The 27646-nt window shown below is 49.7% G+C and overlaps 1 protein-coding gene across 1 annotated transcript in view; it reads left to right on the plus strand.

Annotated features, from left to right (window-relative positions):
- Positions 1 to 27646, plus strand: part of RASSF5 (Ras association domain family member 5) — a 98013-nt gene that overhangs the window by 24123 nt on the left and 46244 nt on the right. The window contains exon 2 of the mRNA XM_029069199.2: positions 21206 to 21333. Coding sequence (XP_028925032.1) covers positions 21206 to 21333 — 128 coding nt within the window. The remainder of the gene's footprint in view (positions 1 to 21205; positions 21334 to 27646) is intronic.

Consider the following 27646-nt stretch of genomic DNA (forward strand, 5'->3'; position numbering starts at 1 on the left):
TCTCCCCTCACTCCTGCCTCTGTTGAAACTTCAGAGACATCGATTGGGGGCTGGCTCCTTGCGGTAGCCTGTTCGCTGGGGGCGTTTTTATCTTATCAAGCTAAAAGCCCCAAGAATAGAAAGTTTTCCACGGGGCTGCAGGGGGATGAAGAGAGAGGACTTGAGTCGTAAGATAGTGAGAAGGCGCGCTGGGGCAGGCCCTGTTCCGGCCAGACCTGTGGCCCCACGGGCAGGGAGGTTTGAAGAACAATGAGGCCGAACCGGGGCGTGTGGAGAGTGGGGAATCTCTGCCCTGAGCATCGGAGTCACTCCGAGCCCCCCGCCCCGAGGCTCTAGCCCCCAGGTCCCACCTGGGGCTGCTGCTGCCAGGGGTCTCGGGGCCTGGCCGGGCCCGGAGGACCACCAGGCGGCGGGGATGACGGAGGGCAGGGCCGAGGCGGCGGCGGCGGCCTGCTTCGGGGTCGTGGCCCAGAGGCTCCACCAGCTGTTCCGGCGTTTCCCCAAGGCCTGCTCCTGGCCCCGTGGGCTCCAGCGTCTCCGGCGGTCCCGGAGCGAGGTGGGGCTAGCTCGGGGTAGGTCCCGCTGGGTTGGGACGTGACGTGGAAGATGGGCTTCCGCACGGGGTGGATGTGCATGTGTGTGCGTGATGGGATGTGGACGCCTGCATTGGGAGTAAGGAGTACACTATGTAAGGGTTGGTGAGATTTTGGACTGTGTTGGCTATTGTTGTTCTGTTGTAATGGATCAATTTCCAAGACGTGTTGGTACTCAAGAGATGTGTGTGTGTGTGTGTATACGTGTGCATTTTTGACTCATGGTAGGTTATAGTGGTCTGTTTCCCAGACATGTTGGCACACAAGTATGTGTGTGTATGTGTGCGTGTGCGTGCACAAATGCACATGTGGAGTTTTGACTCATGGTAGGCTCCATTTACCAGATATGTGGTATACGGGTGTGTGTGTGTGTGTGTGTGAGAGAGAGAGAGAGAGAGAGAGAGAGAGAGAGAGAAAATGCACATGTGCATTTTTGAATCTTAGGCTATAGTGGTCCATTTATCAGACACGTTGGTACACAAGAGGAGTGTGTGTGTATACATGCATGCGTGCATTTTGACTCATGGTAGGTTATAGTGGTCCATTTCCCAGATATGTTGATGCCCAAGGGGGGAGGGGATGTGTGTGTGTGTGTGTGTGTGTGTGTGTGTGTGTGTAAAAAATACACCCAAGCACGTGGATTTCACCTTCTTATTAACCTCCAGAGTTTTCCTGGGGCAGAGCCCATGGAATGTCAGGTTCTGAGTGTATAATAACAACTGTTTTAGGGTCCCTGGGTTCTTCCTGATTCTGTGGGTCTGAGGAAGCCTCAGCTGTTCTTGGGCTTCCGGAAGAGGCGCCCTGAGCCTCATATTCAGCAGGAAGTTGGGGGTATGGCAGCCCATTTGAAAATAGGACCTGTTGAGTTCCATGCGGTTTTAAGTGGGGCTTCCCTCCGTACAGTCAGGAACATTGCCATTTTTACTTTTGGTTCTTAGGGAGACACTTGGGGAGGTGGGCTGCTTCATTGGTTCATTACCGGAGCTGGTACTGGCTCTGGGTTGGTGTAGACAGGCACCTTTGCTAAGAGCCAGATTGCCACAGTCCAGTGGTCATGTACGACTCTCACGCACAATTGTGAGCCCTTGTCCCACCCTTGAGATGGATGGCATTGGGGCTGACCAGAACGTGAGGCTGCTGGTGAAGTGCACCTGCTGTAAGTGCCCTGGGATCCCAGGACCCTGGGTTCCCAAACCAGGTGGTCGGCGAATTGGGACTGGGGCCACCTTGGAGAAAATATTGGACTGGGCGGTGGAGGGAGGGGGCATATTTGTGCTGACTGGTGTAGCATAACGTCACCTTGGGTCTGGATTGTGACTTCATTCACTTATGGTATTTATTAAGCGCTAATATATCAAACACTGTTAAACTCTGAGGTAGATGCAAGTTAATCAGGTTGGACACAGTCCCTGGCTCATATTGAGGCTCACAGTCTAAGCTGGAGGGAAATTGGGTATTTTTGAAAATATGATTTGTCAAGTACTTACTGTGTTAATCAGTTAATCAGCCTAAGTTAATCAGGCCAGTTACAGTCCCTGTCCCACATGGGGTTCACACTCTACGTAGGAGGGAGACTGGGTATTGAATCCCCATTTTGCAGATGAGGAAACTGAGGCACAGAGCAGTGGAGTGACTTTCCCAGTGCCACACAGCAGACAAGAGGCAGAGCTGGGATTACAACCCAGTTCCTCTGCCTCTCGGTCCTCTGTTTTATCCACTAGGTCATGCTGTTTCCAAATTGAATTGAATTCCATATTGAAGTGAATCCCCATTTTACTGATGAGGAAACTGAATCTCTTTCCATTAGGCCATGCTGCTCATAGGGGTTCAGGCCCTCTGCACCCATCTCTGGATTCTTAAGATCATGAGTCGGCAGGGACATCATCTCTCCATTTTACAGATGAGGAGATATTTAAGGTTTGGAGAGGTTAGATGACTTGCTTACGTGGCATATCAGCAATGATGCCAAGACACCACAGCTCTGGATCGTCGTTAGTGTTATTTATTGAACACTTATTGTGTTTAGAGCACTTACTAAGCACTTGAGAGAGTGCAAAATAACAAAATCGGTGGACCCGTTCCCTGCCCATTGCAAGCTTACAGTCTAGGGGAAAGCCTTGCTCAGCTCTGCCCTCTTTAGCTGTGAGCTCTAGACTGTGAGCTCATTGTGGGCAGGGATTGTCACTGTTTATTGTTGCATTGTACTTTCCCAAGCCCTTAATATAATGTTCTGCACCCAGTAGGTCCTTAATAAATAAGATTGGATGAATGAATGAAAAGGCGTCTCCTCCACATCAACAATCCCAGGTGCCTCCAACTTCACTGGTTTTGTCAGCGATTTCTTCTTGTCTTGAGGCTGTACTGGGTCCCTGGACTGTGATGCCCTCCTGGACAGGTTGGTTAAAAACAAATTCATCCCTGAGGCATTTTCTTTTCTGAAAACAGAGTGAAAATGATAACAATGGACCTTGAATTTTAAGAGCTCTCAATACCAGGCTAACTGTAGTTCCGAGTAGATTATTTTGCAAGGAGTAAGCAAAATGGAAAGCCCCGATTCCTTGTTATAAAGCATCTCGTGTTGCATTTGCTGCGATTGATCCTTGTGACCTTCAGTGAGAATGCATTAAGTAGCTGAAAGCCTCAGAATTGAAATGGAAACTAGTTGGTCTTCTCTCGTTTATCCCCCCTCTATTTTTTCTTCTCTGTCACATACATTCTTCTCTCCCCACAAGCTTTCCCCATCCCTTTCCCATCTCTCCTCTGCCGTCCCTTCCCCGCCCCCCCTCCTTCCCCTGTCCTTTCCCTGCCTCTCTTCCTTCTCCTTACTCTCTTCCTCCTTCCCCCCACCTCCTTTTTTAAATAGTATTTGTTAAGCCCATACTATGTGCTAGGCCCTGTACTGAGTGCTGGGATAGATGCAAGCTATTCAAGTTGGACACAGTCCATGCCCCACATGGAGCTCACAGTCTTAATCCCCGTTTTACAAATGAGGTAACTGAGGCATAGAGAAGTGAAGTGACTTGTCCAAGTTCACACAGCAGACAAGAGCGGAGTAGGATTAGAACCCAGCTCTTCTGACTCCCTGGCCCAAGCTGTATCCACTAGGGCACATTGCTACTCTCTTCCTTCCCCCCTCCCTTCCCCTTCTCGCTTCCTTTTCCCATCTGTCTTCCCCCATCCCTTCCCCTCTTCTCCCCCCAACCACCGACCCTTACCCTTCTTTCCCCGCCTGCCACTCCTCACTCTCTCTCTGTCTCCCTCCTCCATTTCCTTGTCTCCTTGATCATGAATCATAGGAGAGTTAAAGTTTTAATAAAATCAATCAAGTGTGGCCTGGCCTCAATGAGTTCAGCACAAATATCGTGCCCCAGCCACGCCCAGGAGCAGACTCTTCTAAAATGCCGCGTTGGCATTTCAGTGGGTAAACCCATGGAGAAAAGAGGGTTTGGCTACCGGCAAGGCAACCTTCTACACACATTTCCAGCTTCTCCATCCACTCGCTGCCTCCTTTCCCCTCCTTCAAGTGGAGTTAAGGGTGGAGGGCAGGTAGTGGGAAGTAGGTTTGGTACTCTTTTCTGCCCTCGTTTGACATAAGAAAGAGAAGCCTTTGTCTTTGTGTTGTCCATCTGGAAGCTGGTACTGATGAATGGTCTCCATCAACTCAGTTTGTACTCTCCCAAGCGCTTAGTACAGTCCTCTGCCTACAGGAAGCGCTCAGTAAATAGCATTGATCGACTGATTGTGAAGGGGGAAAGCCGAAAGATGGCCCTCGGTGGCACAGAAACACTCATGGCACTCCTCTGCTAACCCCTTAACATAAATTAGATCACAGATATAAAAGCGTCGTAAGGACATACGTGCAGAATTCTGTGAGGAAGTTGGCAGAACCTCAGTAGTTGCCGACAGGGTCGTCGAGCTGATTCCTGTCTCCCTTCTTTTTTCCAGTGCTGTTGAATCCCCACTCCCAGTCCCTCTGAGCACGACCCCGCTTCCAGCATCGCATAATGGAAAGAGCATAGGCCTGGGAGTCAGAAGGTCATGGGTTCTAATCCTGGCTCTGCCACGTGTCTGCTGTGTGACCTTGGGCAAGTTACTTGACTTCTCTGTGCCTCAGTTACCTCATCTGCAAATTGGGGATTGAGACTATAAGCCCCATATGGGACAAGGGACTATATCCAAACTGATTTGCTTGTATTCACCCCAGTACTTAGTACAGTGCCTGGCACATAGTAAGCCCTTAACAAATACCATAATTATTATTATTACTATTCTCTACCCCAGAACTTAGAACAGTGCTGGGCCCATAGTAAATGCTTAACAAGTACCATAATTATTATTAATAATAATTATTCCCATCTGAGGGATCCAGGAGTAGGAACCGAGGTATAAGGAGGCTGGTGCTCAAAATGAAATGACTGTGTTTTAAGGCAACTGGTGCTATGACAGTATGGATGGGGATGGAGCAGCTGAAAAGTCCAGGGCAAAAGGGGCCGTTGGCCACCCCGGGTGGTGGGAGGATTGCCCAACAGAAAGTGTATTAGATAATACACCAAGGAGCTAGGATGGAGCCAAGAGAGGGCCGAGATCCCACCAGGAGATTTTTGAGAGATTCCCAAAGCAGGTATCATTGGCGTGTCCATTGATGAGGGGGAACAGAAGGGATGTGTAGAGAGGGAATGGGTATTTTGAGGGAGAAGGGCACTCATGTTCACAATCGTTCCCCCTCCCTTGTGCCAGGGCAGAGCAGGGCCCTGATTCCAGAGAGGTGACCTCATGGAGACGCAGTGTGACTTAGTGGAAGGAGCACAGGCTTGGGAGTCAGAGATTGTGGGTTCTAATCCCGCGTCTGCCACTTGTCAACTGTGTGGCTTTGGGCAAATCGCTTAATTTCTCTGTGCCTCAGTTACCTCATCTGTCAAATGGGGATTAAGACGGTGAGCCCCACATGGGGCAATGATTACCTTGTATCTACCCCAGCGCTTAGAACAGTGCTTGGCATATAGTAAACTCTTAATAAATACCATCATCATTATTATTATTATTATCAGTTCCTCCCTCGAGTTGAGAGGGTTCTTCATAAAATGGGGCCTCAGTGGCCGGGTTGCGGGGAGGCGTGCTGAGAGCTGGTGGAGGAGAGGAGGGCGAGGAGGGCCCTATGGGCCTCTTTGGGAAGTATTGATCGCAGTTATGGGCAGGTTTTCTGGAGCAGAGGGGTCAGATCCTTTGAGATGTGTGCCTTCGATTTCCCAGCCTGCATCAGCAAGTGCCAGATTTTGAGGTCCTTTTTCCTCATCATCAGGGTGGAAGGTCACCTCCTCTATATTCCTGCCTCCTGATCAGGATTGTAGCCAACCCCAGTCCACATGGACGGTGGGGAGGAAGGCCATCTCAAATTCTTTCTCCAGAGGATGGAGGCTCCCAGACTCTGCCCAATCTCTTGGAAAGGTGAAGAAAGCCCAGGGAAGCTGCCAGCTGAGGAGGATGATGTCCTCACTGGAAAGGGTTGGGGCGACCAACCACGGCTAGTTGAGATGGCCTACTGCAGGTCACCCACTCTCGCCAAGCTGCCTGACTGCTATCTCATTGCCCTTCAACTTCATCAGCTGGCAGGGCTGGGTTAGCTGGTCAGGCCCAATCAGTCACGCAATCAGAAGGTGAACGAATTGCTTCTCATTGGAAAGTTGCACAGGGTGGGCGTAAGAAGCGTGAGGGGGGTTCTGGCTCTGACTCTTTCCAAAGCTTTCAGTGGGCCCTACTCTGAGCCTCCCAGCACTAGCTGATGCGATGCCCGGAATTGAAGAGGGTTTTGTTTAGCCAGAATCTTTGACTTAATCTGTTTATTTTTCCCTTTTCTACAAAAAACTGCTTTTGGGTGGGGATCAGCACTCAAAATCCTGCAGGTGGGAAAACCAACACATCCCCCAATCCCTTCCCCTCAGAAAGAGGGTCCTGTCTCCCTCAGGTCCCCTAGCCAGCTTGGTGAGCCAGGCCACCGAGTTCTGTGGTGCCATAGAGGTCCGGATCAGAAACCTGATCCAGTCTAAGGGTATCCTGCTTCTGTGACTTCCAGATTTTTCCATCACAGTAAGAACAGTAATAATTGGGGTGCCCGTTAAGCACTTAATATGAGCCAAGCACTGTACTAAACACTGGGGAAGACACAAGATGATCAGGTCCAACCCAGTCCTGGTCACTTGTGGGGCTCGCAGTCTAAGTCAGAAGGAGAACAAGAATTTCATCCCCATTTTAGAGATGAGGAAGCTGAGGCACAGAGAAGTTGTGACCTGACCAAGTTACACGGCCCTCAAGCGGCAGAGCAGGGATTAGAACCCAGCTCCCCGGCCACCTCTCCCACCCCGTTTCAGTGCCTAGGGGTTCATTTCCAGGCCTGTTAAGGCTTTCATGAAGGTTCTTATCTCTGGGAGCCGTGCCTTTGAACCGAAAATATCCCCGAAGTTGCCAGGGGCCGGGCTGCCCTGCCTGCTTTTTGAGAGAGAGCTCTTTCTGCTCTGACCCTGTATCCATGTGGGTCTCCATCCAGTTCCTAGACCACAGCTTCCTGGCCCTTCTCTTCCTGTCATTGCCCGGCATTGGGCCTGGGGGACTCTGCGGTCCCAGGGAGCGGCTGCTCTGTGTCTCCCACACCCAGGGCCGATTGACACGTGGGTCCCGGCTGGAAGGGGCCCACACTGCTGAGAAGCATCATGGCCTGGAGGATGGAACACAGGCCTGGGAGTCAGAGGACCTCGGTTCTAATCCTGGTTCCACCACTTGCCGGCCGTGTGACCTTGGGCCGCAGTTACCTCGTCTGTAAAATGTGGATTAAGACTGTGAGCCCCATGCGGGACATGGACAGTGTCTAACCTGATCTTGTATCTACCTCATTGCTTGACACATAAGCACTTAACAGATACCATGGAAAAAGATGGGGCAGGAGGAGACTGGGCGGGGCTTTGGATGCTTCACTTCTTTGCCATCAGGTTTTACCTTTTAAGAAAAAATCCAAACCTCTAAGAACCAACAATTCCTCTGTCCATGACTTGGAGAGCTGGTGCCTCTTGGTCCGTCTTTGTGTCTCTGTCTCTCTCTCTGTCTCTGTCTCTGTCTCTCTGTGTCCAGTCTGAGGGGGAGAAGCTGAATTCCTCTGAAGTGCTTTAAGGGCTGCCGCTCAGGTGCAGGCAGATTCCAGTCCGCCCCAAACGGGAATGTGTGTTAGCCCACGTCATAGCCATGTATTGCTGGCATGCAAACCGGGCTCTGGGCCAGGGCTCCTTGCTTTCTTTGAGGTCCCGATGGCTCCTCCTTGCTGGGTAATTCCTGTTACCTCGGTCTCGCCAGCGTCTCTTTGAGCTCCTTCTAGACTCCAAAGGCTTGATTGTCAGGCCTCCCCTCCCCATCCCCACATCTCAGTCATCTTTGCTTCAGCTGTCGCCATGCCAGGGGAACTAGGAGGCCCCGGGGGGCCAGACTGGCTGAGGGACTTCACAGGGGAGAATCTGCCCCAGAAAGAGATGGGTTGGGATGGGCTTCTGCTGGGTAGGGGATGGGGGCCTTCTCTATTCCCCCAGCAACTCAGACCCCCACTGGAGCCCCATCTGGTTCTGCCACTCTCCGACTCACCCCCATCTCTTTCTTGCTCTCTTTCTCCTGCTCACTCATCCGCTCCCTCTCCCTCTCTTGCTCCCTCCCTCCCCCACTCTGTCTACCTCCCGCTTGCGCTCTCTCTTTTTCTCTCTCCCTTTGCTTCCTTCAGCACCTGCCTGAACTTGCAGTGAACCTGAGCCACCCTCCCTTCAGCCTCTCTGCCCCTCCCTGTTCCTCCCTGTTCCTCTTGTTACCTTCTCTGGGGCCAGAGGGTGGGGCTGGGACTGGAGGGTTCTGGGTGTCAATTCTATTTATCCAGCACTTACTATCCAGAGCACTGTACTAAGCGCTCGGTGAGAGTGCACTACAAAAGAGTGCCAATAGGAGATCGATGCCCACAAGGAACTTACAGAGTAGAAGATATCTGGGGCAGACGAACAAGGTACCATCTGAGCCTGTGGAGTTGGAGCGAAGGAGAGGGGTCTGGAGGGTTCTGGGGGTTGCCTCAATTGCTGGAGGGATGGGCTGGGAGCAGTCAAGAGCTTCCCCCATCATGAGGAGAAGTGAGGCCCATTCTGCAGACTGAGAGAAACAGCTCAACCAGGGTTCTAATCCCATCTCTGCCATTTCCCTGCTGTGTCACCTTGGGCAAGTCACTTAACTTTCTTCAACTGTAAAATGGAGATTCAATGCCTCTTTTCCCTCCTTATACTGTGAGTCCCATGTGGGACAGGGAATGTGTCCAACCTGATTAACTTCAGTCTATCAAGTGTATTTACTAAGTGCTTACTGTGTGCAGAGTACTGTACTAAGTGCGTGGGAGGGTGCAATACAACAGAATTGGTGGGTATGTTCCCTGCCCACAACGAGTTTACCGTTCTGTCTACCGCAGTGCTGGGACCAGTGCTGAACACAAAGTAAGGACTTAAATATCTTGGGGGAAAAAAAGGCAAAGTGGTTCCAAACCAGCTTCTCGGGGAGGGCTCGTGCTGCCCGAGGTCCATCTCCCATTCATCAGCCCGAGTTCCAGAGCAGTGGCCAAAGTGATGATGATGGTATATTTATTAAGGACTTACTATGTGCCAAGCGCTGTTCTAAGCGCTGGGATAGATGCAAGGTTATCAGGTCGTCCCACGTGGGCCTCACAATCTTAACTTCTTTGTGCCTCAGTTACCTCATCTGTGAAATGGGGATTAAGTGACTTGCCCAAAGTCACACAGCTGACAAGTAGCAGAGGTGGGATTAGAACTCACAACATCTGACTCCCAAGCCTAGGCTCTTGCCACTAAACCAAGCGCAGCAAAGCCCCTGCGGCTCTTCGTGGGACCCTGGAAGTGACCAAGAGTTGGGCTGCTGTCGACCTTTCCACAAGCTACTGACCTTGACGGAATCTCTGCTGCCTTCTCTCTTCTACAGACAAAACTCGCGTCTGGCCAAGGCAAGGGCCCGGCTGGGGAGACAGAGAGAAGCAGCATGGGTTAGTAGAAAGAGCAAGAGCTCTTGCTATGGCCACAGCCCGGGGAAGCTCCATGACCTAGTGGATAGAGCACGGGACTGAGAGTTAGAAGGACCTGGGTTGTAATCCCAGCTCTGTCACTTGGTCTGCTATGTGACTTTAGGCAAGTCCCTTCGCTTTTCTGGGCCTCAATTACCTCATCTGTAAAATGAGGATTAAAACTGTGAGCCTTATGTGGGATAGGGGGCTGTGTCCATCCCTATTAGCTTATTAGCCCCAGCATTCAGAATAGTGTCTGGCATTGTAAGGATTTAACAAATATCATCATCATTCATTCATTCAATCATATTTATTGAGCGCTTGGAATGTACAATTCGGCAACAGATAGAGACGATCCCTGTGCCCACGGTCTAAAAATCATCAAAGCAACATGGAGTAGTGGATAGAGCACAGGCCTGGGACTCTGAAGGTCATGGTTCTGCCACATGTTTGCTGCGTGACCTTGGGCAAGTCACTTCACTTCTCTGGGCCTCAGTCATCCCATCTATAAAATGGGGATTGAGACTGTGAGCCCCACACGGGACAGGGACTATGTCCAACCCGATTGGCTTGTATCCACTCCAGCATTTAGTATGTCCAACCCGATTTGCTTGTATCCACTCCAGCATTTAGTACAGTGCTTGGCACATAATAAATGCTTAACAAACCATTATTATGATTATTTATTATTATCAGCCCAGAGTGAGCAGAGGAGATAGAATGAGAAGCCTTGTGTTGGTTTTTATTTTATTAAAAAACTGACCAAAAAAAAATATCCCAGGGCAGGAGCATCCCCGAGACCGGGGAGAGTTGCAGCCATTGCCCAGCCCAGGGGGCTTCACTTATGTACATATCTGTAATTTATTGATTTATATTAATGTCTGTCTCCCCCTCAAGACTTTCAGCTCATTGTGGGCAGGGACTGTGTTTGTTGTTATATTGTACTCTCCCAAGAACTTAGTACGGTGCTTTGCACACAGTAAGGGCTCAATAAATACAATTGACCGACTGACATGCTGGGCCGGGCACCAGGCCAGCAGCGGATTGCATCCTATGATTAGCGGGGGAGACGGTGCCACGGTTGGTCATAATTCAAACCCTTCACCTAGGGATTGGTAGAACTGCCGGGACGTCCAGACAAATTTGTCATCCAACCGTCTGCCTCTGACGCAAAACGTACCCTCGTCATGGACCCCCAGGCTCTTTCCGTAAGGTCGATCTGCAAGGCAGCATGGCTCAGAAGCTGAGAAACTTCTGAGCTCAGCGTGGCTGAGAAGCAGCGTGGCTCAGTGGGAAGAGCATGGGCTTTGGAGTCAGAGGTCATGGGTTCGAATCCCAGCTCTGCCACTTGTCAGCTGTGTGACTTTGGGCAAGTCACTTAACTTCTCGGTGCCTCAGTTACCTCATCTGTAAAATGGGGATTAAGACTGTGAGCCCCACGTGGGACAACCTGATTGCCCTGTGTCTACCCCAGCGCTTAGAACAGTGCTCGGCACATAGTAAGCGCTTAACAAATACCAACATTATTATTAAGGCGGTTTTAGCACCAACCTGCTGAAAGAGACATGATCACTCAAGAACTCGAAACTTGGGGAGGGGCTTGAGGAAAGGGGTGGTGAAGGTGACAGAAAGCAGAGAGAGACCCACACCATCCCCTAAAGGCCTTCTTCCTGTGCATTTCCCTGGTTTGTTGGGTTTTTTTGACATTTGTTAAGCATTTACTATGTGCCAGGCACTCTACTAAGTCCTGGGGTAGATACAAGATTTCAGATTAGACACAGTCCATGTCCCATATGGGGCTCACTGTCTTAATCCCCATATTACAGATGAACTGAGGCACAGAGAAGTGACTTACCCAAGGCCCCACAGCTGACAAATGGCAGAGCTGGGATTAGAACCCAGGTCCTCTGACTCCCACTAACCCATGCTGCTTCTTTCTTTCTCCCCACCCAGTCCCTTGCCTTGGCCAGAGGCGAGTTTTGGCTGTAGAAGAGAGAAGGCAGCAGAGATTGCATCAGGGCCAGTAGCTTGTGGAAAGGTTGACAGCAGCCCAACTCTTGGTCATTTCCTGCTTCCTGTACCCATTATCTCCCCTCTTCCCACCCTTCTTTCCCCATTATCTCCCTTCTTTCCACCCTCGTTCCTTCTTGCACTTCTGCATTTTCCACTCTGTTCAGTGTCCATGACTTCAAAGAGACAGTTGAAGCATTGACCCCAGCTTGTGAGGAGTGGGAAATAGATTTAACAATGATTCTGGTTTTTGTTAAGTGCTCATTGTATGCCAAGCAGCAGCAAGGTCTAGTGGATAGTCAGTCCATCATATTTATTGAGTGCTTACTGTGTAATGATAATGATCATGGTATTTGTTGAGTGCTTACTGTGTTCCAGGCAGTGTGTGTACAGACTGTGTATAAGCTATATATTGTATATATATATATATATATGTATATATATACTGTATATATATATATATACACAATATAAAAAAACACATTCCCTGCCCACAACGAGCTTACAGTCTAAAGAGAGAGACAGACATTAATATAAATTGCAGATATGCCCAAAAGTTCTGTAGGGCTGAGAGGGAGTGATGAATGAGGGAAGCAAGTCAGGAGGACGCAGAAGGGAGTAGGAGAAGAGCAAAAGGAAGGCTTAGTCAAGGAAGGCCTCTTGGAGGAGATATACCTTCAATAAGGCTTTGAAAGCTTTGAAGGCAGGGAAAGTAATTGTCAAATATGAGAGGGAGGGCATTCTAGGTCAGAAGCAGGATATGGGAGAGAGTGAGAGTGTGGGCTAGGAGTCAAAGGAGCTGGGTTCTAATCCTAGTTCTGCTACTTGTCTGTGGTGTGATCTTGGGCAAGTCATCTCACTCCTCTAGACTTCAGTTATCTCATCTGTAAAATAGGGATTAAGACAGCAAACCCTGTATGGGACCAGGACTGTGTCCAATCTGATTAGCTTGTTTCTACCATAGCATCTAACAGTGTCTGTCATGTAGTAAGAACTTAATAAATAGAGTTTTAAAAAAAAGTGCTGGGGTAGATTCAAGATAATCAGGCCAGGGACAGCCCCTGTCACGGTCTAAATAGGAGGGAGAACAAGTGTTGAATCTCTATTTTATAGATGAGAAAACTGCGACACAGAGAAGTGAAATGATTTGCTCAAGATTCCATCGAAGGTAAATGGCAGAGCTGAGATTAGAAACCAGACCTTCTGACTTCCAGGCCTGTTCTCTTTCAATCAATCATTGGTATTTTTTGAGTTGTTTTATTGGTATTTGTTAAGCACTTATTTTGTCCCTGACACTATACTAAGTGCTGGGATAGGTACAAGCCAATCAGGTTGTCCCATAAAGGGTTCACAGTCTTAATCCCCATTTTTACAGATGAAGTAAACGAGGTACAGAGAAGTTAAGTGACTCGCTCAATGTCACACAACAAAGTGGCAGAGCCAGGATTAGAACTCAGGTCCCTCTGACTCCCAGGCCAAGCTCTTTCCACTAGGCTATTGTATGCAGAGCACTTGGGAGAATAAAATACAATAGAGTTGGCAGACATGTTCCCTGTTCATAAAGAGCTTAATCTGGAGTCTAGAGCTATAATAATTATGGTATATGTTAAGTGCTTACTATGTGCCAAGCTCTGTTCTAAGTGCTGGGGGAGATCTAAGTTAATCAGGTTGGACACAGTCCACATGGGGCTCACAGTCTTAATCCCCATTTTACAAATGAGGTAACTGAGGCCCAGAAAAGTTAAATGATTTGTCCAAGGTCACAGAGGAGACATGTGGCAGAGCTGGGATTAGAACCCAGGTCCTTCTGACTCCCGGGCCCGTGCTCTATCCACTAAACCACCCTGTTTCTCTACAATCTATCTTTCAGTCTTTCCACAAGACCATGAGCTAATCCCTCCACCCCACTCCTACCACAGGGGGAAGTGACCACCAGCCCACATCCACAAGAAACAGCTGCAGTCTTCAACCCCAAGATCAGGAGAATCACCTAATTAGTCTCCATTTTTGTCCCTGGCTTCACCCCCTTTGGGGTGTGCTAGGTTTGTGGGTGGGGAGAGGCACTAGTGGGTGTTTTCTTCTCCCCCTTGGGGACCCCTTTGCAGTGCTTTTTATAGTGTTTGGCACATAGTAAGCCCTTAAATGCCGCAGTTATTTTTATTTCCATTAAGCCACACTTCTATACTACTTTTCTTCATCCTACCTGTAATTTATTTTAGAATCTACCTCCCCACTTCTATTGTAAATTCCCTGAGGACAGGGAAAAGAGGAAAGGAGGGCTTAGTCGAGGAAGGCCTCTTGGAGGAGATGTCCCTTCAGTGAGGTTTTAAAGCAGGGACACTAATTGTCAGATTTGAGGAGGGAGGATGTTCCAGGCCAGAGGCGGGATGAGGGTGAAGTGATGGTGGTGAGATAGACAAGATCGAGGCATAGTAAGAAGGTTAGCATTAGAGGAGTGAAGTGTGCGCGCTGGTTAGTAGAAGGAGAGGGATGAGGTGAGGTAGGAGGGAGCAAGGTGATCGAGTACTTTAAAGCCGACGGTGTGGAGAATTTGATGTGGAGAGCTTCCCATCTGTACTGGGATGTGGCAGGCTGACTTTGCCAGTGGCAAAGCTCTCGATTGACACTCTTGTACAATGATGGAGGTCTCTAGTTCTGAAGGGTGAACTGCTCTGGTGGACCAGCCGGTCACAGGCTGGCAAGAAGAGGAAGATGGGGGTAGGCTGGGCCTTGGAGATGGCCCGGGAAGTAGAGCAGGACAGCTTGGCAGGAGAAGGGCGATTCTTCTCCGGTACTTGGGAACCAACTACTGTTCCCCTCCCCGATACGCCAGCTGCATTAATTTATTTATAAAAAAATATGTTGAGCTCTTGCTGTGTGCAAAGCACTGTTTATAATATCTGTCTAATATCTATTTGCAATGTCTGTCTCCCCCTCTTGACTGTAAGCTCTTTGCGGGCAGGGAATATATCTGTTGTATCGAACTCTCCCAAGCACTTAGTTCAGTGCTCTGCACCCCCTAAGTGCTCAATAAATACGATCGAATGAATGAATTTCCCTGCTCCCACACACCCCATCCCAGTCTGCATGAAGAGGGTTAATGCACATGCAGATCTGGGAAAATGATCTCCGCTGAGTGGACAGTCTATTAGTGTGACCTTCAGAGAGACGTCCTGGGGCTGAGGGAGTCAGGTTTGAAGGAAACTTGATTGGTAGCTTGACTTCACTCCACTGGTGTGCCAGGGTGGAGAGGAGGACTGTGGGCAAGAGGGATCTTGCAGGCTCAGAGCATTATGGGTTTGAATCCTTCCCTAGGAGGTGGCTGTTGTTGGAGGGCCACACTGAGCTGTCCAGGTGGTGGACAAAAGGTGACCTTCTGGGAAAGGGGGTCCATCACAGCTGTTGAGGTGAGGAGCCTGTAAGCTGTAAGTTCATTGTGGAGAGAAGTTGCGTCGGTCAACTCTGTTGTATTGTACTTTCCCCGGTGCTTAGCACAGTGCTCTTTGCACAGTAAGTGCTCAATAAGTACTGACTGATTGAGCCAAGTTTAAGGCCTCCAAACTCTCCTCCCTCAGGTGACTAGCCTTGAACACTGTCTCTGGAGCACAGAGAGGTTTCTCCCTTTCATGAAAATCCTCCTCCCTCCCTCCCTCTCTCCCTCCCTCCCTCCCTCCTCCCTCTTCCACCTGTCCTCACTGGGTGTGTAGGAGATGGGGGCAGAGCAGGGAGGATTTTCCCCATTCCACAGAGGCCCAGGTTTACAGCAAGTGATGAGGCCCAGGCCAAGCTTGCAGGATGGTCGGGACTGAATATCCATCTGCCAGAGGCGAGGAGGGGTCTTGGGTCCTGGGGTTGGAGGGTGGCAGAAGCAGGACTCTGTGTCTGGGAATGTAGTCTCTGGGAAGGAAGGGGTAGGAGAGCCAGGCATTTTGCTGCTCAGCCCTTTACTCCATTAGCTCAACCGCAAGCTCTCTCTGTCCCTCTCTCTTTCTCTGTCTCTTTCCCTTGTATCTCACTGTTTCTTTCTCTTTGTCTCTCTTGTTTCTCTGTGCCTGTCACTATTTCTCTGGGTCCCTCTCTTTCTCTGGGTCCCTCTCTTTCTCTGGGTCCCTCTCTTTCTCTGGGTCCCTCTCTTTCTCTGGGTCCCTCTCTTTCTCTGGGTCTCTCTCCTTCTCTGGGTCTCTCTCCTTCTCTGGGTCCCTCTCTTTCTCTGGGTCCCTCTCTTTCTCTGTGTCCCTCTCTTTCTCTGGGTCCCTCTCTTTCTCTGGGTCCCTCTCTTCCTCTGGATCCCTCTCTCTCTTTGTGTGTCTCTTTCCCTGGGTCCCTCTCTCTCTTTGTGTCTCTCTCTGTGGCTGTCTCTTTCTGTGTCTATCTCTCTCTGTTTCCGTGTATCTCTTTTTGTCTCTCTGTCTCTTCCTCTATGTCTGTCCCTATCTCTCTGTCTCTATTTCTCACTGCATCTCCATGTCTCTCTCTCCATGTGTCTCTCTCTGGGGTCTCTCTCCGTTACTTGCCACGTCTCAGTCAATCAGTGGTATTATTCAAGAGTTCACTGTGCGCAGAGCACCATACTAAGCGCTTGGGAAAGTACAATAGAGTGGGTAGACAAACTCTCTGCCCACAAGGAGTTTACAGTCTGCAGGGCGAGTCAGACAATAAAATAAATTACAGATGGGGGAGAGGTAGACTGTCAGGATGCCCTGAGGCTGGGGTGAGTATCAAAGTGCTGGGGGGATGAACACCAGTGCATAGGTGACACAGAAGGGAGGGGGAAATGAGAGTCTAGTTTGGGAAGCCTTCCTGGAGGAGATATGATTCTAATAGGGCTTTGAAGATGGGGAGAATCTGTGTGTCTATTGCAAGCTCCATCTTTCTCCCTCTCTCTCTTTCTCTTTCTGTTCCTCCATGTGTCTCCGTGTGTCAGATTACTGCTTCCTTTCCCCACATTTTGCATCTACTTTCTGGAGACCATCTCTGACCTGGTCTGGTCTGTTCTGTTGGTCAATGAAGCTAAACGAGGCTGGGGTGGAAATAAACTCTCCTCCTTGGGCTTTGGGAAACTGCAATCCTTTCTTTCCGGCTAAGGCTGTGGAACGAGGTAACCCTGGGTTGCTCACCTCTCCCTGAACCAGGAAATCCTGGGTAGGCCCACCTGTCCCCATCTGCATCCCAAGTCTCGCTTGAGGGAGAGGGTGGGAGGAAGGGAGGTTGGTGAGGCCGGGCAAACTCACAACCAAGCCAGAAGCATAGGGTGGCTCCAGCCCCACTGGTCATTCCCCCCAGTCGAGACTGAATCTTCTCTTTAAGCTCACTGAGGGCAGAGACTTTGTCTTCCAACTCTGTTACATTGTTATACTGTAAAAATAATAATGGTACTTGTTAAGCACTTACTATGTGTCAAACACTGTTCTCGGCACTGGAGTAGATACAAGCTGATCAGGTTGAACACAGTCCCTGTCCCACCGAAGGCTCATAGTCTTAATACCCATTTTACAGTTGAGGTGACTGAGGCACAGAGAAGTGATTTGCCCAAGGTCATATAGCAGGCAAGTGGCAGAGCTGGGATTAGAACTCAGGTCCTTCTGACTCCCAGGCCCGTGCTCTACCCACTAAGTCATGTATCTTCCCCCACTAGGCCATGCTGCTTAGTACCGTGCTCTGCACACAGTAAGTGCTCAATAAATATGACTGATTGATTTCCTTCCTGCTTCTTTGTAATGCACTAAATCGCTCCATTCAGAACAAAAAAATTAAATTAAATTGAATTAAAACCCACCACCTCCAGGAAGTCTTTCTAGATGAACCCTTTCTGAGCCTGATCCCTTCCAGGCCTTCAGCTCTCTTTTCCCACTTAGGTTTGTGTTCCTGAGTGTGTCTTTCTGCTCTTTGTCTCCTTTACAATCTCCGCCTGGGTCACTTGTATCATGGGCGTACTTGTCTCCTTAGCATTTAGACCGTAAACCCACCGTGGGCGAGGAACATTCTGCCAACTCTGTTGTATTGTACTCTCCCAAGCGCTTAGTACAGTGCTCTACACATAGCAAGGCCTCAATAAATTCTATTGATGATGATCTGCATCTGTCAGGACCAGGTCATTGGTAATAATAGTGGTGTTTAAGTGCTTATTATGTGCCAGACACTGTACTAAGTGCTCCTGTGTATACAAGATAATTGGGTTGGATACTGTCCCTCTCCCACATAGGGCTCACCGTCCTAATTCCCATTTTACAGATGAGGTAACTGAACCCGAGAGAAGGGAAGTGACTTGCCCAAGTTCACACAGCAGACAAGTGGCAGAGCCAGGATTAGAACCCAGACCCTGCTGACCCCCAGACCATGCTCTATCCACTGAGCCATGCTGCTTCTCTTGGTCTTTCAGCTTCTCAAGGGAAGGCTTTGGGCCACTCCCCATGGTGCCCTGCACAGGGCTGTGCACACGGTGACTGGGGGTCCACCGCAGCCTGATGATGGATTGACTTGTTATTGTTATTGTTCTTGTCTGTCCGTCTCCCCCGATTAGACTGTAAGTCCGTCAAAGGGCAGGGACTGTCTCTATCTGTTACCGATTTGTACATTCCAAGCGCTCAGTACAGTGCTCTGCACATAGTAAGTGCTCAATAAATACTATTGAATGAACTTGTCCCCCCATCTCTGTCCCTGCTCTACTCACACACCCACAACTCTTTCCAGAAGCGCCCTAGGCGACTTCCTGATCCTCTGTCTCGGGGAGCCGGCGGGGGCCGCCGCCGGGGGCCGTGGTTTCCTCTTGGCCATCTTAGAAGTCTCGGAGCCAGGCAGGTCCCAGCGGTATTTGGGTGGTTTAGCCGCACTCTGTGATTATGAGACTTAACCATGACGTGTTTCTTCCTCCCACAATTCTCCACTGCCAGTCACTGGATCCTCAGTCATCTCTGGCCCCGTCTCTTCCCTTCCAGACCTCCAGCCCGGGATGAACGAGGAGAAGGGAGCCTGTCGGTTTTCGATGTGGCTTGTTGATGACAGTGAGGTTCCAGCGCTCCTATCTCAAGGCCCCTTACTGCATGCACGTGTGTGTGTATGTGTGTGTGTAGACACCGCGTGCTCCATACACGATAAGGACTCAGTAAATTACATTGATTAATCGATTGCTGTGACTATGTGTGTGTATGTGAACCCTGTGTCTTCCACACACTGTAAGGACTCAGTAAATAACATTGATTGATTGCTGTGTGTGTGTTGTTTTGTTATCTGCCTCCCCCTTCTAGACTGTGAGCCCGTTGGTGGGTAGAGATTGTCTCTATCTGTTTCTGATTTGTACTTTCCAAGCGCTTAGTACAGTGCTCTGCACACAGCAACTACTCCATAAATATGATTAAATGAATGTGTGTGTGTGTGTGTGTGTGTGTGTGATTGCCTTAGTAGGTCAAACTCCCCACACCTGAAATTAGGGAAAGAAAGAAATCTGCCTTCCAAGTGGGGTGCTGGGGGAAGGGTCCCAGGTCAACCCCAAGCGGAGACGGGCAGGAGCTTTAGGGCTTGTTGAGTTTGGCGAGCCCTCCCGCTGACCTCTGAATGGCCCGAGACGCGGTCGTTCGTCCTCCAAGCCCGCACATTCCTCTGCCCGGCCCGGCCTCCTCTCCCTGGGCCGCTGGCACCGGTCGGCCCTCTGTGGAACAATGCCCCTCTTTGTGGGAGCCGGTGCTCTGGCCCTCCTGCTGCCATCTTATCTAAACCTTGGCTTTTCGGGGATCGGGGAGGAAGCCTTGAGGAAGCTCACTCTTCTTTCTTTTTTTTTTATGGTATTTTAGTGCTTACTTTGTACCAGGTACTGAACTAGCGCGGGGGTAGATGCAAGTTAATCGCATTGAACACAGTCCCTGTTCTACATAAGGTCACAGTCTTAATCTCCATTTTACAGATGAGGTAATTGAGGCCCAAAGAAGTGAAATGACTTGCAGGCAAGTAGATCTGTAATTAGAACGCAGGTCCTTCTGACTCCCAGGCCTGTGCTCTGTCCACTAGGCCATGCTGCTTCTCAATGAGCCACCCCAGCCAACTGAGAAATGCCACATTTAATTGAGCAAGGCAGAAGTGCTTCCTTCCTCCCTCCTGTGAACATCCCAGGGGTCTTTGCTATAAGGAGAAAATCAGGGTCTGCTTCCTTCCTCCCTCCTGTGAACATTCCAGGGGTCTTCGCTATAAGGAGAAAATCAGGGTCCCCGCTCTCCTTGGCTGTAGATCGGACCATGGTTCGAATCCTACCTCTGGATCAGGGAATGTCAGCAGGGGCCATGCCCTGCCAGTGGGGACTCTCTGGGAATCCCAGAGCTGATGATAATTCTGATGAATCAATCAGTGGTATTTATTGAGGGCTTGCTGTGTGCAGAACACTGTACTAAGTACTCGGAAGAGTACAGTGCAACAGAGTTGGTTGACACATTCCCTGCCCACAGTGAGCTTACTCTCTCTAGAAGGAGAGAGACATTAATGTAAATAAATTATATTTGTTCAGGGCTTACTAGGTGTTAAGCACTGGGCTAGTTTCAAGGTAATCAAGTCAGACACAATCCCTGTCCCTCCCAGTGCTCGCTGTTTAAGTGGGAGGGACAATATCTATTGAAGCCCCATTTTACAGATGAGGAAACTAAAGCCCAACTAAAGTGACTTGCCCAAGATCACACAATAGGCAAAGAGAAACTAGATCCTCTGGCTTCCAGACCCATGCTCTTTCATCTCGGTCACATTTCTCCTCTCTGTGTTGATGATGGACTTGCACTGATCTATATTGTACTCTCCCAAGTGCTTAGCACATGCTTTGCACACAGCAAGCACTCAGTAAATATGATTGAATGAATGAATGAATTTTCTCCTGCCTCTCCGTTGGAGGCTCGGCCGTTCACCCCCATCCTCTTTCCTCTCCACCTTTCTTCTTTGGCCTTACACTTTTCCCCTTCTGTTTCTCCCTCTCTTCAGGGAAGCTCCAGGTTGGGGCTCAATCCTGGAGATGTTGTAGTCCATCCCCTCAGGCAACCAGCTTGGCTGTGGGGATTGAGAACATTGGAGTGTATTTTCATATCTCATTTTCTCCCTCTTCCCTTCCACAACCCTTTGGTAGATGGTGAACCTTGTAGAGTTTGTGTTTTTTGTGGGTGAGGGCGAGAGCTGGTTGAGCTACAGTGGGGTTCGGCAGGCTTTTGGTTAACCGCAATCCCAGAATCACTGGATTGGTAGGTCTCCCTCCACAGGTCCAGAGAGAGGCAACGGGCTGTCTGTGGTAACACAGCACTTTCAGGGAGGGACCTCTGTTCCAACCCTCTATCTCCTGGCATTCCTGAAGCTCCCTGGGACCGCGTTCCCTGTCCCCTTATCAGGTGCCAGATAATCTAGCCTCCCTCCTCCTTCCCCACCACTAGCGGAAGGTTTTTATTGGAGGGAATCGGCACCTCAGCGAAGACCTGCCTGAGATTGACCGGAAGCCCTCCGGTGGCTTCCTGCATTGGCTTTTTGACTCCCGTCGGGTTCTCTCTCTCTTTCTCCGCTCCAGACTGCCATTACACTTGCCACCAGGAATGCCAAGAGCTGATCCAGCTGGACTGCAGTCAGCGGGACGGACCAGCCCGGATCAGGCCTCCCCCAGGAAGCACCCTCACTCTCCCATCCGGCTCCCACCAGGTAGGGGAGCGCACTCAGTACCGAGGCCAGCTGGGAGGAGACGGGCCAGGGTCATTATCTGTGCTTGGAGTGTCCTGGAGGTTGGCAAAGTGAAGGGGTAGGGGCTGTGGAGGAGACGCTGGGGAGGCCTGGGACACCCTGGGGTGGGATGAGCCGGGAGATACTGGGATGGGCCGGGGAGGAGTTGCTGGGGTGTGCTAGAAGATACTGGGCTGGGCCGGGGAGGAGATGCTGGGGTCACTGAGGGTAGGGAATGTGTCCATTATATTGTTGTATTATACTCTCTTAATTGCTCAGTACAGTGGTCTGTATACAGTAAGCACTCAACAAATACAATTGACTGACTGGTGGGGTGGGACCCACTCTCCGGCAGCCTGAACAGACTTCTGTCTCTTGACCGGAGAATGCGAAGAAGTCTTCAGGTGCTTCAGGGCTCCCAAGCCTCTGGTGGGGAGGAGAGACCCACCCCGTCCCGTCCCAAGCTGGCCCTGAACCTGCTGACCGGGGCCTGGCCAGATGTCCTTGGGGAAAGATGGCAGGTGAGAGTCGGAAGGGAACCATCCCCGGGGGTCTGGGCCAGAACCCTGGGAGGGAGCAGATGATCCAGGCTGCTGGGTGGAAAGACCAGTAATTCTCAGATGAACTGTCCTCCTGGGCCCCTCGTCTCCTGACCACCCCAAAAATGAGATCTCCCAAGAGGGTGACTCCCCCCCCCAAAACAAATCTGGCAGAGGACTAAATCAATCATTGGTATTTATTGAGCACTTACTGCATGCAGGGCACTGTAGTAAGTGCTTGGTAGAGTACAAAGCAACAGAATTAGCAGACACATTCCCTGTCCATAATGAGCCTACAGACTAGAGGGGAAGATGGACATAAACATGAATAAATAAGCTGTATAATTTGAAGATATGTACATAAGTGCTGTGGGGGTTGGGAGTGGGGTGAATATCAAGTGTCCAGAGGTCATGGATTCAAGTGCACAGAAGGAACCAGAAACCCCTCTGAGCCGGTGTGGCCTCTGGTCCGTGGGGGTGGGTGGGGGTGGTATCAAGCCCCCTGGCTGGTGGCTTCAGGAGACCACAAGGATGCCACAGCCCGCTGAGGCCCGCCACAGATTTTATTTGGGTCATCTCAATGACATCTACCAACTCGATTGTATGATAATCTCCTAAACACTCAGTACAGTGTTTCTGCACACAGTGCCCTATAAATAGAACTGGTCGATTGATGTCCAAGCAAAATGAGGCGAGACCCTGTCCTTCAGTCAGCAAGCCCTGAGTCTGCTTTACAGCTCTCCTTGCTCTTTAGAAGCTCATTTTTGCTGAGTTCACATTTTGCTTGATTTTTAGAAATTACAGCAGGGAGGAGGGAGGAAGAAGGGGGCCATCGCAGAATCTCCCCCTAAAAGGGCTTCAGCTGTCTCTGCTTGGGACTTCTTAGCCCTAAACATGGGGGTTCAGAAACTCCTTGTGAGATGAGAAAAGTGGGGACTCTCTGGGTATGGGGCCTTGTCTCCCCCTTCCCCCACAGCTCCATAGTTTGTAACTCGAAAGATGTCTTTCACGTCCTGTAAACCTAATCCTGACAGTAAGGCCTGTAACTAGAAGTGTTTGCTTCCCTCCAGCACTCAGTTTTTGCCAGACCTCTAACTCTTCCTCGCATCTCACTCCTGGAGAGACAGAAAGGCAAGGGGTGTCCAGTCCTTCTTACAGAAGGGGAAACTGAAGTTCAGATGGGCCTGAAAGCCTTGCGGGAAGCAAGTGGAGGGGCCTGGACCTGCCCCTAGGGCCCCTTATCCCATAGTCATTTGTTCATTCATTCAAGAGTATTTAAGCAGCGTGGCTCAGTGGAAAGAGCCCGGGCTTTGGAGTCAGAGGTCATGGGTTCGAATCCCGGCTCTGCCACTTGTCAGAAGTCACTTAACTTCTCTGTGCTGCAGTTACTTCATCTGTAAAATGGGATTAAGACTGTGAGCCCCATGTGGGACAACCTGATTTCCCTGTGTCTACCCCAGCGCTTAGAACAGTGGTCTGCACATAGTAAGCGCTTAACAAATACCAACATTATTATTAAGGGCTTACTATGTGCAGAGCACTGTACTAAGCGCTTGGAATGTACAATTCGGCAACAGCTAGAGACCATCCCTGCCCAACGACGGGCTCACAGTCTAATCGGGGGAGACGGACGGCAGAGCGGAACGAAACAAAAACAAGACAACATTATCACGATAAATAGAATCAAGGGGATGTACACCTCATTAACAAAATAAATAGGGTAATTAATAGTCCCTCTCACCGGGTCGACTTCCCCATCACTCCCCGCCCTTGAGGCAGGGCTGGGGGCTCCCCGCAAAGCGGAGACATCTGGGCTACGGGAGTGAGGGAGGGGGTGACTCAGCCAGTGTGGAGTTCCAAGTTTCCAGGCCTCTGAGTCTCTTTTAATTTCCCCGCCACTTGGCCTTCCCAATCCCAAACTTTCCCGCAGGCCCAGCCAGATCCCAATGTCTGTGGCGGCAGGAGCCAAGTGTCTTACCAGGAAGAGCCACACGGGGGAGCTGAGGGGCACAGGATGGCCAGCCCGCCATTCATTCATTCATTCATTCGTATTTATTGAGCGCCTACTGTGTGCAGAACACTGTACTAAGCACTTGGAAAGTACTAATAGAGACAATCTCCACCCAACAACGGACTCATCAGTCAATCATATTTATTTCTTAGGGTATTTGTTTAGCGCTGACCGATCAGACTGTAAGCCCGTCAATGGGCAGGGATTGTCTCTATCTGTTGCCCAATTGTACATTCCAAGCGCTAAGTACAGTGCTCTGCACATAGTAAGCGCTCAGTAAATACTATTGAATGAACTATGTGCCAGGCACTATTCTAAGCACTGGGGTAGATAAAAGGTAATCGGGTTGGACCCGATCCATGTCCCAGGAAGGGGTTCACAGTACTAATAGAGACAATCTCTACCTAACAACAGGCTCATCAATCAATCAATCATATTTATTTCCCTTTTTTAGGGTATTTGTTAAGCGCTTACTATGCTCCAGGCACTATTCTAAGGACTGGGGTAGATAAAAGGTAATCGGGTTGGACCCGATCCGTGTCCCATGAGAGGTTCACAGTCTTCATCCCAGCGCTGATTTATAATAATGCTATTGATGCCTGTTTCCTTGTTATCTGTCCCCCCTTCTAGACTGTGAGCCGGTTATGGGCAGGGATTGTCTCTCTTTGTTGCTGAACTGTACTTTCCAAGTGCTTAGTACAGTGCTCTGCACACAATAAGCTCTTAATAAATAGGATTGAATGAATCTCAAGTGGGATGGCGACTATGTTCAACCTCATAGAGAAGCAGCATGGTGCAGTGGCTAGAGCATGGGCCTGGGAGTCAGAAGGGTCATGGGTTCTAATTCTGACCCTGCCACTTATCTGCTGTGTGACCCTACTCAAGTCACTTCACTTGTGGGTGCCTAAGTTACCTCCTCTGGAAAATGGGGTTTGAGACTGTGAGCCGACGTGGCTTAGTGGAAAGAGTACGGCCTTGGGAGTCAGAGGTCGCGGGTTCTAATCCTGGCTCTGCCATTCGTCTGCTGTGTGACCTTGGGCAAGTCACTTAACTTCTCTGTGCCCGTTACCTCATCTGGAAAATGGGGCTTAAAACTGTGAGCCCCAGTGGGACAACCTGATTACCTTGTACCTACCTCAGCGCTTAGAACAGTGCTTGGCACATAGTAAGGGCTTAACAAATACCATCATTATTATTATTATTACAGAGTCTGTGTCTAACCAGATTTTCTTGTATCCACCCCAGGTCTTACATAGTAAACACTTAATAAATACCACAATTATTATCATCCTTGCATCTACCCCAGGGCTCAGTACAGTGCTTGCACATAGCGCTTAACAAATACCACAATGATTTTTGTTATTATCATTATTATTGTTGTTGTTACTGCAGACACTATCTCTGAGTGGGAGGTGGCACAGCCTGAGGAGAGGCAGGGATGGGCAAGCCTTTCTCAATCTGGCCCAGAGGCAACACTCTCTCTTGGACCTGACAGTTAAAGCCTGAATTGAGGGTGGGTTGGACTGACCAGGCAGATTCCCCCGTATATGTGCACGGGTCAGTCAACTGACCATGGAGGTGGGGAGAGCCCGCATCTGCAGAGCTCTATCAGTTGATTGCATTTATTGAACACTTACCGTGTGCAGAGCACAGTACTAAGCTCTTGGGAGAATACAGATAATATAACAGACACATTCCCTGCCCACCGCGAACTCCGCGGGAAAAGACAATATGTCTTTCAATTCCGTTATATTGTACTGTCCCAAGCACTTAGCACAGTGCTCTGCTCACAGTAAGCACTCAAATACCATTGATTAATTGAAAATTGGTATAAGTTAATAGATATCGACTAGAAGCCCTCTCTAGGACAGGGATTATGTCTAATGCAATTATCTCATATGTATCCCAGCAATTGGTACTGTATCTGGCAGATAATAAGGGCTTAACAAATGTCATTTAAAAAATAAACCCTCCTCTTAGCATTATCATCCTCCCTCACCAAACGGATCTTTCCCAAGGAAGCAGGGAAACCTAGTGGGAAAAGTGCGGGCCTAGGAGTTAGGAGACCTGAGTTCTAATCCCTATTTATGTGACCTTGGGCAAGCATTTAACTTCTCTTTACCTCAGTTCGCTCATCTGGAAAAAGGGGGTTCAATACCAGTCGTCTCTCTCCCGTAGACCTTGAGCCCCATGCGGGACAGGGACTGTGTCCACTCTGCTAATGCTGTATCTGAGAAGCAGTGTGGCGTGGTGGATAGAGCACTTTTCTGGGAGTCAGAAGGTCATGGGTTCTAATCCCAGCTCTGCCACTTGTCTGCTGTGTGACCTTAGGCAAGTCACTTCATTTCCCTGTGCCTCAGTTGCCTCATCTGTAAAATGGGGATTGAGACTGAGAGCCCCACATGGGACAGGGACTGTGTCCCACTCGATTTGCTTGTATCCACCCCAGTACTCAATATAGTGCCTGACACAAAGTAAGCACATAACAAATACCATGATTATTATTATCTTGCACGGTGCTTGGCACATAGTAAGCGTTTAGCAAATACCTCAGTTATGTTGGAGTTGATGACAGAGCACTGGGACTTCTGCACCTTCTTCTCGACCCAGTCGTCGTTCAAAGAGAAGTTGAAAGGGGCTTCTCCTGGCTCCGAATGCAGAGTTGGCTGTGCATTTGCCAGAGGGGCGGTGGGATTCTTGAGTCCAGCAGCATCTCCTGGCTTTCTGACAGGCCGTTCCTCTTCTGCCAATCCCAAGCTTTGCAGCTGCTTCCTATTTAAACTCTACCTCTGACAGGAGACAACTTCAATTGTCCTACTGCTGAAGGAGCAGGCGACAGGAGCCTTGGGGGTGTGCGTACGAAGGAAGGCGCAACCGATTAACTCCTCCTTGGCTGCTGCTAGGGCGACTATCTCCCCCAACCAGAAGCTCATTAACGCTGATGAGCTCTCAGGCCCAGAGAACCCTCCCCACAGTGGACATCCCGACCTGTCAGTCGTTTCGGGTCCTCTCCTTCACGAGACTCAGAACACTGTACCGAGCGTTCAGTCCTATTTATTGAGCAGAACACTGTAGTAAGCGCTTGGGAGAGTACACTTCAACAATAAACAGACACATTCCCTGCCCCCAGTGAGCTTACGGTCCCACTCTTCTGGGCTCGGGTCCAATAAGTGTACATCCACCTTGAGGCATTTTGGGAAGGTGCAGTAGGAGGGATTGAGGCTAACCCCTTTCCAGGAAGGATGTGAGGTACCTGAGCAGGTGATTGGAGAAGTTGGTGAAACTTCCTTTCCTGGAGATCTCCAAAGGCAGCGTTCTCCTCAGTACTTAGTACAGTGCTCTGATATAGTAGGTGATTGATTGATGGTGGAAATTTCCATCCATTTGGATGAGGTGGGAAAGGTCCTCCCCTTAGTTCCCTTAGAACTCCAGGGACTGGAAGTCAGAAGGTGGTGGGGAGGGGTCTCTGAGCACAGACCTGAGATTTGGGGGGGTTCTGAATTCTTTCACTTCCCCAGTCTGCATGAACACAACAATCCCAACCTCCTTTACAGTTAGATTTCATTCATTCAATTGTATTTATTGAGCACTTATTGTATGCAGAATACTGTATTATGTGCTTGGGAGAGTACAATACAACAATGCGTGGCTCACTGGAAAGAGCCGGGGCTTTGGAGTCAGAGGTCATGGGTTCGAACCCCGGCTCTGCCACTTGTCAGCTGAGTGACTTTGGGCAAGTCACTTA

Source organism: Ornithorhynchus anatinus, chromosome 7 (assembly GCF_004115215.2).
Source record: "Ornithorhynchus anatinus isolate Pmale09 chromosome 7, mOrnAna1.pri.v4, whole genome shotgun sequence".
Classification (NCBI taxonomy): Eukaryota; Metazoa; Chordata; class Mammalia; order Monotremata; family Ornithorhynchidae; genus Ornithorhynchus; species Ornithorhynchus anatinus.